The sequence below is a fragment of the Myzus persicae genome, unplaced genomic scaffold (genome assembly GCF_001856785.1).
Source record: "Myzus persicae strain clone G006 unplaced genomic scaffold, MPER_G0061.0, whole genome shotgun sequence".
Lineage (NCBI taxonomy): Eukaryota > Metazoa > Arthropoda > Insecta > Hemiptera > Aphididae > Myzus > Myzus persicae.
Window position 1 is genome coordinate 26,715 of NW_019100512.1, and position 12,261 is coordinate 38,975.

The 12,261-nt window shown below is 28.2% G+C and overlaps 1 protein-coding gene across 1 annotated transcript; it reads left to right on the plus strand.

Annotated features, from left to right (window-relative positions):
- Positions 1-367: 367 nt before the first annotated feature.
- Positions 368-9,714, plus strand: LOC111029284 (myosin-IB). Its single transcript, XM_022308244.1, has 19 exons — positions 368-538; positions 1,030-1,145; positions 1,338-1,408; positions 2,493-2,701; positions 2,956-3,165; positions 3,232-3,423; positions 4,299-4,576; positions 5,041-5,210; positions 5,300-5,463; positions 5,551-5,679; positions 5,732-5,885; positions 6,157-6,400; positions 6,715-7,032; positions 7,150-7,309; positions 7,389-7,515; positions 7,594-7,712; positions 7,772-7,990; positions 9,032-9,135; positions 9,420-9,714. Exons 1-19 carry the CDS (start codon positions 422-424, stop codon positions 9,541-9,543), a joined length of 3,225 nt encoding a protein of 1,074 aa, XP_022163936.1. The 5' UTR covers positions 368-421; the 3' UTR covers positions 9,544-9,714.
- Positions 9,715-12,261: the final 2,547 nt, after the last annotated feature.

A 12,261-nucleotide genomic window follows, 5' to 3' on the forward strand; every position in this document is an offset into this window, starting at 1 on the left:
TCGGCAAGCATGTATGGTGGTTGTGTGATTTGAAAACTTCTATAGTAACCGTGCCTATTGTTGTTTAGTAAAGCAACAACAATTATAAACATATTTCAACATTACATACATTTAATAAATAAAAAATGAAATTCTAAAACCATAACGTCACCGCAAATGTAGGTAGGTAGTCTATTAGAAAAAATTATATAAATACTAGAAAAAATTATCAGAAATCGATAAATATTGATTAACAATAATATAATAGGCGCTATTTTATGTCCTCGGCAATTACTACTTTGTTGGCTTACTATAAAACACAGAGTAACAATGAATTTCTTTTCAGACACTTTTAACAACATAAAATAATTGAATGGTACTCATAAATTACTGATGAAACAAACAAAGTTATAATCAATCAAAATTTTAATAAGTATAAATTATGTCAGAGTATTTTGAAGAAACTACTGGTATTGCGAACATGGTATTACTAGAAAACTGTGACGAAAAAAAATTAATCGAGAACCTAAAGAAGCGACTACGTAAAAACATAATATACGTAAGATTAGTTTATTTATTGTTATACCTACATATTATTTTCTAGAAACTAAATAAACGTTTGTATTTAACTACCTATTTGTCGATCATTGTAATTTACAATACAAATTTAAATTCAAAATGATTTATAAAAACTTTGACTTTTTTTATATAAAACTGAGTTTTTTTAACAGTTATAAATAAAAAAATTATCTAGCAATTAACAGTGACTCGAACTAAATAGATTAATTATCACCATTTCAATTTAAAAGTCTTAATACATGTAGCCATTTAAGAAGCCATATTATCATATCATAGTAACGCAGTATGTTTTATACGTTATACCTAATACTTTCGATAAAATAAATTAATGAGGTACGTCGAGTAGGTATTTCTCATAATAATATTATATTAACACCATAAATAGACCAATAATTTAAAGTACAAAAGTTGTCGATAAATTGTTTGTGAATCTCATAGTTTTTATAAGTCTGCTATAAAATATGTTCACAGACCTGTATCGGGGAAGTTCTAATAAGTGTTAATCCGTACAAGTCTCTGTCAATATACAGTGACAAATTGATGCTCAAATACTATAACAAAAACTATGCTGAAGAAATGCCACATATGTAAGTTATTAATGCTATACTCCAATAATTTATTGCTTAAAAAATAACATTAATGCTATTATGACCCAGTAAATAAGTAGGAATATTAAAATTATTTAGCTCTCCTCCACGAAAATGCGTAACTTTATCATCTACTCACAAATTTAAAACATTTATATTATTGTTATTAATAGTTAAATTTATATTTTCTAGATTTGCCACGTCCGCGAAAGTATTTAAGTCCTTGAAAGAATACCGACGAGAACAATGTATTTTAATATCGGGTAAATAATTGAATCTACTCATTAAAAGTAAAAATAAACCTCACATAATACCGATACACTTTATATTATATTATATGATACACACATATTATTTGATGTTACGTTGTATTGACTAGTTAAGTTGTTTCGTACACCATTGCAATAGCTAGTATCAGTGTATCACTATTATTTTAAATTTAAAAACAATAATGAATCAATGCATTCAAAAATCGATTCTAACTGGATCTCAGCTTACTCATTAGTATAAATTAAAAAACAAATCTATACACGATTTCTAAAATTTACTATTTCACGTTATGCATATGCGTACAAAATCATCAAAATAATGATATTTGTTAAGTAATTTTATAAATATCTACTTATCAAATTTTGATAAAATAATATTATCTTTAAAACCAAAATTTCGGTTTGAAACAATCCGTTTTTATCAAAATGTATAATTCACCGACTTATGTTATGCTGTTGAATTTGTGTCAATTTCCCCCAAGTGTATATCATAATTACAGACAGTTTTAAAAATACATTTTAAATTACAATATTATTAATAAAAATTAATCAACATCAATTTCTAAACATAGTATTTTAGAAATAGGTTCCATATTTTAATGTTGTTCTTTCGTCCGATTGGAAATACGAAAATACGATTGCCATCATTGCATCATAATATAATATAATGCTCTAGCATAATATTTATAATAGTTTGGTTTGTTATTATTAAATTAACATAGTAGACATAATTAATTTTATTATAATTTAATGACATCAGCTGAAAGTCCAGATAGGTTGAAAGAAAACTTATGGAATTATAGCCATCAAACGAAAAAGTGAACTCTCCCGATTTTAATGACATGTAAACTTTCCTGATGGTCATACACCATGTATTATATTATATTATTTTAGGTAAATGTTTATTAATCTTTAGGTAACTACTGACAATTTGAATTTATCATATTTAATTGTATATTACTTTACATTACTATGCATATATATCTACAAGTTATGACATAATATACATTATATATAATAATATATGAACACAAATTAATACCTATGCTAAGTATATAACTTTGATTTTACATTACAGGTGAGTCTGGATCAGGGAAAACAGAAGCCTCTAAAAAAGTTTTGGAATTTATTGCAAAGGCAACACACGGTGACCATATTATTCAAATGATAAAAGATAAACTCCTTGTAGCAAATTTAGTTTTGGAGGCATTTGGCAATGCCAAAACTTGTAATAACGATAATTCTAGCCGGTTTGGAAAATATATGGATGTGGAATTCAATCCCATGGCAAGTTTAAAAATAATAAAAATGTCTTAGTGCATTCGTAATGTTTGCGTTCCAAATAAAAATATTTTAGTATCAATTATATTTGTCTTGTACAATTCTCTATTATATGCAAGTATAAAACTATAATAATTGTAATTATAAAATATGTAGACCTCTATAACTATTGACAATATTTAAAATTATGTACTTACTTGTACATACTATGTACTTACTAACAAATTCTTGATAGAAAACTATTATTGGATCTCCTATAGGGTCAGCCAATAGGTGGTAATATTCTAAACTATTTACTTGAAAAGTCTCGAGTGGTAAAACAGGCTGAAAATGAGAGAAACTATCATATATTCTATCAACTGATCAATGGAGCTGATAAATGGCTAGCTGAACTCTTAGAGATTGACAAGGACGTTGATTATTTGTACGTGAGAACGGACAAGACAGACAATGATGGTTTCGAAGATGAAGTTTGTTGGGCTTGTTCTAAATAATTTCATGGTTATTTTATTTTAATTTTGGCTTCAATTGTATAGACGCTTAACGAAGATTCCAACAAATATAAAGAAACTTTAAATGCTCTCCAAATCCTAGAGTTTAATTTAGAAGAAAAAATGGATATACTGAAAATTGTCGCAAGTATTTTGCACTTGGGCAATGTAAAAGTTCATGAACGTGACCAAATGAGCAAAATTGAAAGTATCGGCACAATTCGCATAGTAGCCGATGTAATAGTAACAATGTTTTTATTTTTTTTTTTAACACACATATTTTTGGCTGTATAGATACACGATAAATTTTTCTGACCAATTTTTCATAAGGTTTTTGTTGTCACTGTTACTTATTAATAAAAAAACATATTTATGATTCATAGGTTTTTCTCGTAGAGGAAAAATATCTTGAAATGGTTTTTTTATAAGAATTACTCTCGAAATCATGATTATTGGTTGGGGAGAGGGATCAATACATTTTTTATTTAATTTTATATACTTATTACATCTCATAAAATATTTACATTTTAAGTGCAGATGGAATTTTTTACTTTGTAAGGTAAACAGTTTTCAATACCATATATTAAGCTAAATTATCCAATCCATATTAAGAGAGGAAAGAAAAAATATTTTAATAATTCTGTATTTTTGAGAATATTTGGTATGTAACGGTGTTGAAGAATAATGTTCAACAGACGGATGGACTTTTGAGAATGGGATATTTTCTATTCATTCTTATATTCGAATTTATTGTTCCCTCATTGATTGTGTTTATAAATGTATTATCTAGATATTTATAAGTATATTGCCAATATGTGTAATATGTATGATATAATAATATAGCAGGTGTATAGCTGTTTAAAGTAGGTACATTAAAATTAACACTAGCTCTAAGGTATATAACGTAATATTCCAACATGGTAACAAACTGGGTTTTAATTTTGCAACTATATATAATTTGAATATAATTAGTAATTACCAACGCCAAATTCTGTAAATTACATAATTAAATTATTAATCGTCTATTATCGTAAATTGTTCAATTAATCACTTGAATATATAATATTATCGTACATTTTTCAATTAATCACTTAAATATATAATATTTTCAGCTGCTAGGAGTTCCAAAAAAGGATCTGATTTTTGCATTGACAAATAAAACAATAAGAGCACACGGAGAAGTGATTCAGTCGCGTCTGGACGTGGAAATGTCGATTTTTGCTAAGGATGCATTAGCCAAAGCCATTTACAGCAGACTCTTTGAATGGTTGGTAACGCATATAAACAAAACGCTCAAAACAACTGTTCGCAAAACCAATGGTCGAATAAGCAAAAATAAATCAATCGGAATATTGGATATTTATGGTTTTGAAATTTTACAAAACAATGGGTAGGTTCCGTTTTAATTATTGTGTAATTCTCTAACGTAAAATTTAAGTATATAATTAATTTATGTAATTAAATATGAGTTCTATATTATTCTAAAATATTGGATCTATAAAAAAAATATTTGGTACTTATTTATAAAAATTAACAAAAATATACGTTAATAATATGTAATTTTTAATTTAGAAACCTATTGTAAGATATGAATAGTTATACATTTATCCATACAATTATTATTAGGTGGTTTTAGTAAGTATAATATTGTAGTATAATTCTTTCAACGTAACGATATTTCTAACTTGAAACATCTACATAATGTTGCAAAGTGTATCATTGTAATGTAGTGTGATAAATAACATTTAAATAAAAATCCCCATAGTTATAATAAAATAGTATTAAAATAGTACTAGGTATAGTCAATTAATAATTTAATAATTAATTCAAAATGTATAAAACTTATAATTTCAGATTTGAACAGTTTTGTATTAATTATTGTAACGAAAAGTTGCAAAAGTTATTCCTTGACTTAACACTTAAGTCAGAACAACAAGAATATTTAAGCGAGGGCATCGAGTGGACTGTTGTTGAGTACTTTGATAACGGAGTAATATGTGACATGATTGAGGAAAGACACAAAGGTATGGTACCTATATACGTATATCTGCTATATTTTTGAATAACTATTAGTTAACACCACAGTCATATCTTTCTATTTTCTATTTCTAAGGGATCATTTCATGTCTCGATGACGAGTCTCTTAAACAAACTGATGTATGTAATAATTTAATTTTACTCAACGAGTTGGCAAGACGTTTCAAAGAACATGAATACTTTTCGTGTTATCAAACTGCAAACGATCCACAACTCAAGAGAACAATAATATTACCTACGGTGAATACCTAATGTTTAAACTTAAGACACTAACTAACTACCGCAAAATTATACATACCTATTACATTTTTTTTTAAACATTAAAAGGAATTCGTAATCAAACATTTTGCTGGTGCCGTGACGTACGATGCTTCTAGTTTCTTAGAGAAAAATAATGACTCTCTGTTTGGAAATCTGAGCCAAATAATGTCCAGCTCAACCAACGCGATTATAAAGGTAATACATAATTTATACACGTTTGACTTTATTTCTCACTTGGAATTTTTAGACGATTTTTTCAGATTGCCAGACGCCCAACAAAAAGATACCAGAGACCACAATAAAGCAATTTAAAAATAGTTTGAATCGACTTATAAACACATTATCGTCAAAAGAACCTTCGTACATTAGATGTATCAAGCCAAACAACTACAAAGAATCTGGTTGGTATAATATTATAGATGTTATAACCCATGTTATAAATGTTATAACCCTTCTTTGAGGAGTTTCTTGTACGATTGATTCAGTAGTTTATTATACCTACATAGTTTTGATACACGGGTATTGTAATTTGTAAGAATAATATTTGATAATAGTAGGTAATATAAAAAAAATTATTTTAACATAAACCTTAAAGGAACTCATATACCATGGTCTATGTTAGTGTACAATAGTATATTATTCGATATTATTATTTCCATATAAAAATTTTAGACAATTTTGACGAGGAAGTCATCAGTCAACAAGTGAAGTACATGGGTTTAGTCGAGATATTACGTATCAGGAAAGCTGGTTTCGCATACCGTGGTCAATTTGAAATATTTTTAAATAGATATAAGTGTTTGTGCCCGGACACATGGCCCGATTGGACTCGACGGTACGGCGGAGTGGCTGTCGAGGCAGTAAAACGGTTGATTGAACATCTGCAGTATACGAGCGAGGATTATAAAATTGGAAGGTAAGTGAATAGTAGCATCAAGAATCAAGTATTTTATTACTCTCAAAATAAATTTTTTTAAATACTGATCGGTATCATAAAGGTATCTTCTGACCGACTGACATAATTATAAACAATCGAAAAAACATTAAAAATATTATATAATATATGTAACCTTCCATCCTACAGTAGGTTGAAATGAATTATTAAAGTTTTAAAATATCACACTGATCTCCGAATGATCGTGTTTTTTTTTTTAGCTTTTTGATAACATAAGGTATATCATCCCGCATAATGGTAAATCCACAATACAGGCTATTTTATATTTATTGCAGGACTAAAATCATGATCAAACATCCACAGACGGTGTTTGAAATCGAAAAACGATTCCAGACATCTAAGCACCTGTTGGCGATGATTATCCAATCGGTGTGGCGTGGATACGTAGCCCGCAAACGATACATACGTATCAGGACACTGTTAATATGCTGTCAGAGGTTAGCAAGGCAGCGTTTGCGGTACAGACGGTCGATGAAACTCAGAGTGTTCAAACTTGTCACTCAAAAAATAGTTTTTGTACAGAAAAACATCAGGAGGCTGTTGGCCGTGAGAGCTTACAACAGAACTCGCAACGCCGCGATAATAATTATAAAGTATGGATTAAGTGTCCAGCCCCCCCCCCTTCAAAATATTTAATTAACCTTTACTCATGACAGCTGAAGTAATCTTTTTTCGTCACCTAATTTAAAAATGAACAACAATATTTTCAGCTTTGTCAGAGGGTTTTTGACTAGAAACGATCCGCCAAACGCTTATAATCGTCGGTTTGTTGTATACAAGCAGACGAAATATCTGATCGAGCTGTCCGAGGCTTTGCCAAAAAGTCTGATGGACGACCGTTGGCCTAAGCCACCGACTTGCTGTGTAGAAGTAAATAAGAAATCAACCATTAAAATATCGTAAAGTATATTGTTGGATAATATTATGAATAAATTGTATTTGTGCAAAGGTATCTGCGTACTTAAAGGCCCTGCACCGTGGTTGGCTATCAAGGACATACAGAGCCAATTTGGCTAAGTGTCCAGAATCGTATGAGCGTCTTAAATTAAAACTCGCCGCGTCTGAAATATTCAAAGGTAAAAATACGATATTCTACTAGTGCTATAATATAAATACACACAATAATAACATCAAATGCTTAATATATTTTGTAGGAAGAAAGTCGATGTATCCAGAAAGCTTAAAAATTGATTTTAATATCGATCGTGCAGGGATTATTCAAAAACTGATAAACACCAACTCGAATGATGCAAATCTAAAAACTACTTTTCTGGTAGATTTTTCCATAGAAGTTATTATTATATATATTTTTTTAATCTTAAACATTTTTAGTACGCGTCAGAAGTAACGAAATTTGATCGTCGGGGCTACCGACCAAGGGATAGAATTTTAATACTAACTACAGAACATATTTTAATCATCAAAAAATCTGATAAAAATCAAAATATCAAAGATCAATTGCCGTTAGAACACGTAACGAGCCTACAAATGACCTCGGGAATGGACAACTTTTTACTTATCAAAGTATCTGAAAAACTGGAGAAATCTAAGGTGAGGCTAATGTTTCAAAACTAAGCTGTAGTATTTGATCATTTTAAAGTTATTTCACACATTTTATCTACAATTTCTTCTAAATAACAATCAGAAACGCAATTAGAGTTTTGACGCCATACTAATGCTATGACGCCACTCCAATTACCTCTTCTCCCGGCCATACGCACAAAGACAAATTCATCTACGGTGAAGTTTTTGATAAAAAAAGTTTGGAAAAACTTACTTACCTTTAACATTAAATACATTGGTAAAATTAAATTCTTCACCTTTCATCGTGATAAAATTAAATAATTGTATAATTCCTGAACTTTGGAAATAACATGTGTAATTTTCTATTATTTTGCTATATTAGTTTTATTATTTTCTACTCATTTTATATGCTATTGTTTTTATAATATAAAAAAATATCAGATTATATCATCAAAAATCTATTACAATGAATACAAAAATGTACAATTTGTTATAACCCACCCAAGATTTAAGAATAATATTATAATAATTTGCTCGGTTAGGTAAGCACTTATAACTAACTTTGACGTATATAATATATATTATATATATATTTGTTTACTTCTGAAAACAATTTTAAAAATGATTAAAATATAAAATGACCAAGTATGAAATATTAATAACTTAGGTTTATAAAACTAAATGGTTAATATTGATTTTCGAGTGATGCAGCAGCATAGTTCCCAGAATTTTAATAACATTTTACCTATTACTGTAATTTCACATTAATAATATTTTATCCGAAAGAAAACAAAAATGAAATTCTATTTCATAAATAGAATAATCTGTATCTTTGCATAAATTTGCTGAAAAATTTTAAAACATAAAAAATGTTTGTGTATCTACTATCTTGACTGAATAAATATTACAATGGATAATATTGTAAGTTGTGGACAGTACCACGTAATAACAGTATAATATGCTGCTGTCCTTAATTTCTAAATGAATTCTCACCGACGGTATAATATTTTCCTCCATAATGCGTCTCTAATAAGTAATAACAATAAAACATTAATTTTATAATCTTAGGGAGACGTTATGTTAGAAGTTCCCTACTTGGTTGAATGTGTGACAGCTCTTTCGAAACAAGCACCGGGGATAGTAGAGTTCATCAATATGCAAGAGAATTCATGGTAGGTACATAATATTAGAATAAAATAAATTAAGCCTAATTTATATACAGTTAATAAAATAATTTAGTACTGTGTATAAGTAAATGTATAATGTACCTACTACCTACTATATATTATCATATTATGCTATTATTATTACAGAAATATTTTAAAATTATACCTATTCATAAGCCATAATAACTATTATTATACATGATCTATCTAAATGGATACAGAATTTTTTTTTAAATATTTCTATATAATGTACGCTTACCTAATGTATATGCTTTATACATAATATTTAGCATGAAACATGACATGAAAAACTCGAAAAATCCCGGATTCATCGAATTTATACCTGTTGCCATCTCAGAACTCAAGGGAGAAATCCGCAAAGGAAACAATGGGAATTTAACGATTACCGGTTGAATGTAACAAATGTGTTCTTAAACATTACCGATTTCAAATAAATTAGGTTCGTAACTAGCAACTGTCAACCACATCGTGGAAAATGCCAGTCTTATATGAAAGGGCACAATTCAATACAATATCTTCGCCTGAGGACGTATATTATATTCTACAGAAAAGAAAATACACACATGATGGTTCACGACATAATAATATGTGGAATGTATACGTTGTTATAAAATTTTAAAATAAACTAGAACACAAAAATATTTTTCTTTTGTGTGCAATTTTGTTTTACACATAATAGGTACAGTCTATAATCTAATGATATACTTAATATTATTCTACAATTACAGTTTACAGTTCAATATATATATTATAATTATTTACTGTTGTTATGGGTAGTTACTGGTTAGATATTAAATTATATATTTTCATTATTATTTATAATTAGGTATATTGCTGGGATTAGTGCCTACGAATGGTGCGCCTAACTATATTATAATTTAGGGAACAAAAACAAATTATATGATGTTATAGGCATTATAAAATAGTTAGAAATTCATAAAAAATGTAATTTTTAAATCTAAAACTTAAAAATGTAATACAAAATTTCTTATAAATTAGTCTACCTTTATCAAAAAAGAAAAGTCTACCGAAGAGTCAAATTAAATTATTATGAGCGTTTTATAAGTTGAACTTTTCAGAACATTCGATATTCATTCGATTTCTCAGATAGTGATTGTATTACTTTGTTCTAATTCAAAAATGAATAGTTATATATTCTTTAAATTTACACCATATGTTTATTTTATCAATTCGTATACTTTAACGACGTTTTTAAGTTTTTATAAATGTCAATAAAATTGTATTTATTGGGTCAAAAAGCTTAAAAATAAGGCAAGGTTCCTGATACATTGTTATAATAGAAATTGAAAAACATTAAAAATTAATATGCACGTTTTGTTTTATAAGCATTTAAAGTTAAAATTAAAAATTTACAAATATATTTGTAATTAAATATTTATAACATTTTCAACTTTCATAGCTAAGAATCAAACATTTAATAAAAAGTTGCAAACATGTATGTTTAAATTTAAACCAAATTACATATTATTAAATAACCAAGAATAATGATTTAAGTTATTTTGTGAGCATTAAAAAATATTATTATTGGGTACCGTATATTATATTTGATCCACACAATGACTTTTCAAATGTAATTTTTTAGAAAAAATGAATTCAACATACACCGTGGTACTAATATTTACTTAATAGTAAAATAAATTACTTTAATCACAATAATATCATTAAATATTCTAAATTAATAAATACTGTTTGACGGACCCCTAACCATTTTTAGTATACAATAATTGTATATCATTGAATTCAAATTTAGCACTATCCATTACGGTGACCTATTTGTAACCATTAGTACAGCAGAGTGATATCCACTTACCCGCTTTTTGATAATATTTTTTGTTGCCCACCTACTTAAATTAATAGGTATATATTTTTTATTTAGAAAATTAACATTCAAAAATATATATGTAATGTATATATAATATGGCATAATAAAAAAATATGATAATATAGAATGTGTACAATTATAACATGAATGGTACAAAAGGGAAGGCCATCCGTTAATAAAATCCAACTATAATTGATATTACCTATAGGTATTAGATATAGGTACATTCATTATTATTATTTGTTATGCATTTATTTGATGTTATAACCATTGACGTTTCAAATGTCACATTATTGAATACCCAGGGAGAGATTTGCAAAAGAGTCAGGAAATCAAAAGGTTTGTATGGGTTAGCAGTTTCAAGTGAAGTCGAGAATAATGTTTTATAGCTAATTGACTTAATGTTTCAATTTCCGAATCATTGTGAAGTGTTTCTTTGGATATGTACCAGGTAGCAGAAGTGACACGACCGAAGGGCTAGGGAGTTGATTGGAACGCCTGTATGGTACGGAACTGTGAGGGTTTGGCACAGACCCAAATCTGAATAGCACAAGCCCACTTTAATCTTATGAGTGATTTGCGTACAATATTTTTTGTATGAATAGATAAAATACATCTTTGACTAGATAATTGATAGAAGATGACAGGGATGTGTTCACGGGGGGAGGGGGGTATACCCCCCCCCCAATTTGGCTTATTTTGGTGATGTAAAATATATGACAAAGCAATAAAAGTATTTTTAACCCCTATATAACGTGGTCTGAGAATAGTTAAAAATGTCTTCCACCCCCTTTCAAAAAAGATAGAAGGAGATGAAGTCAACTATTTAGTTTTTTCCTTTTTGTTTTTAAATGTGAGACCCAGGATATTCTCTTTACAAGAATAATACCTGGATATTTTACACATTGGGAATGGGGAATATGAGATAATTTTTAAAGGACATTTTGGTTTTTTTTTAATTGAAACTTAAATGAAACAAATTTAAATTCTTCATTTAGATAACCATTTTTCAATTTGATTTAAATGATTTTGTAATAAAACGGGGGTTTGTGCTTGGTTGTTTTCGGGAGAGAGAATTGCTGTATTATTGGAGTATCTCTCTATGGTATAATTGTATTTGTTGTACTTGGCATGACAGTAATAAAAATGTTACATAGGTCTGTAAGATTCCGCTTATGGCACCTCTACTCAAATGTAGAAAGAAAAAGAATTATAAAAATGTGATTTTATAGCAGGACAGGTATAGGAAATGTTCAAATTTATAAGGG

Excerpts from the sequence above, each read along its gene's own strand:
- LOC111029284 (XM_022308244.1), top strand. The coding sequence starts at position 422 with ATGTCAGAGTATTTTGAAGAAACTACTGGTATTGCGAACATGGTATTA. Across the intron at positions 5,464-5,550 it reads GAACAATAATATTACCTACG|GAATTCGTAATCAAACATTT; the intron begins GTGAATACCTAA and ends AAACATTAAAAG. Across the intron at positions 6,401-6,714 it reads GAGGATTATAAAATTGGAAG|GACTAAAATCATGATCAAAC; the intron begins GTAAGTGAATAG and ends TATTTATTGCAG.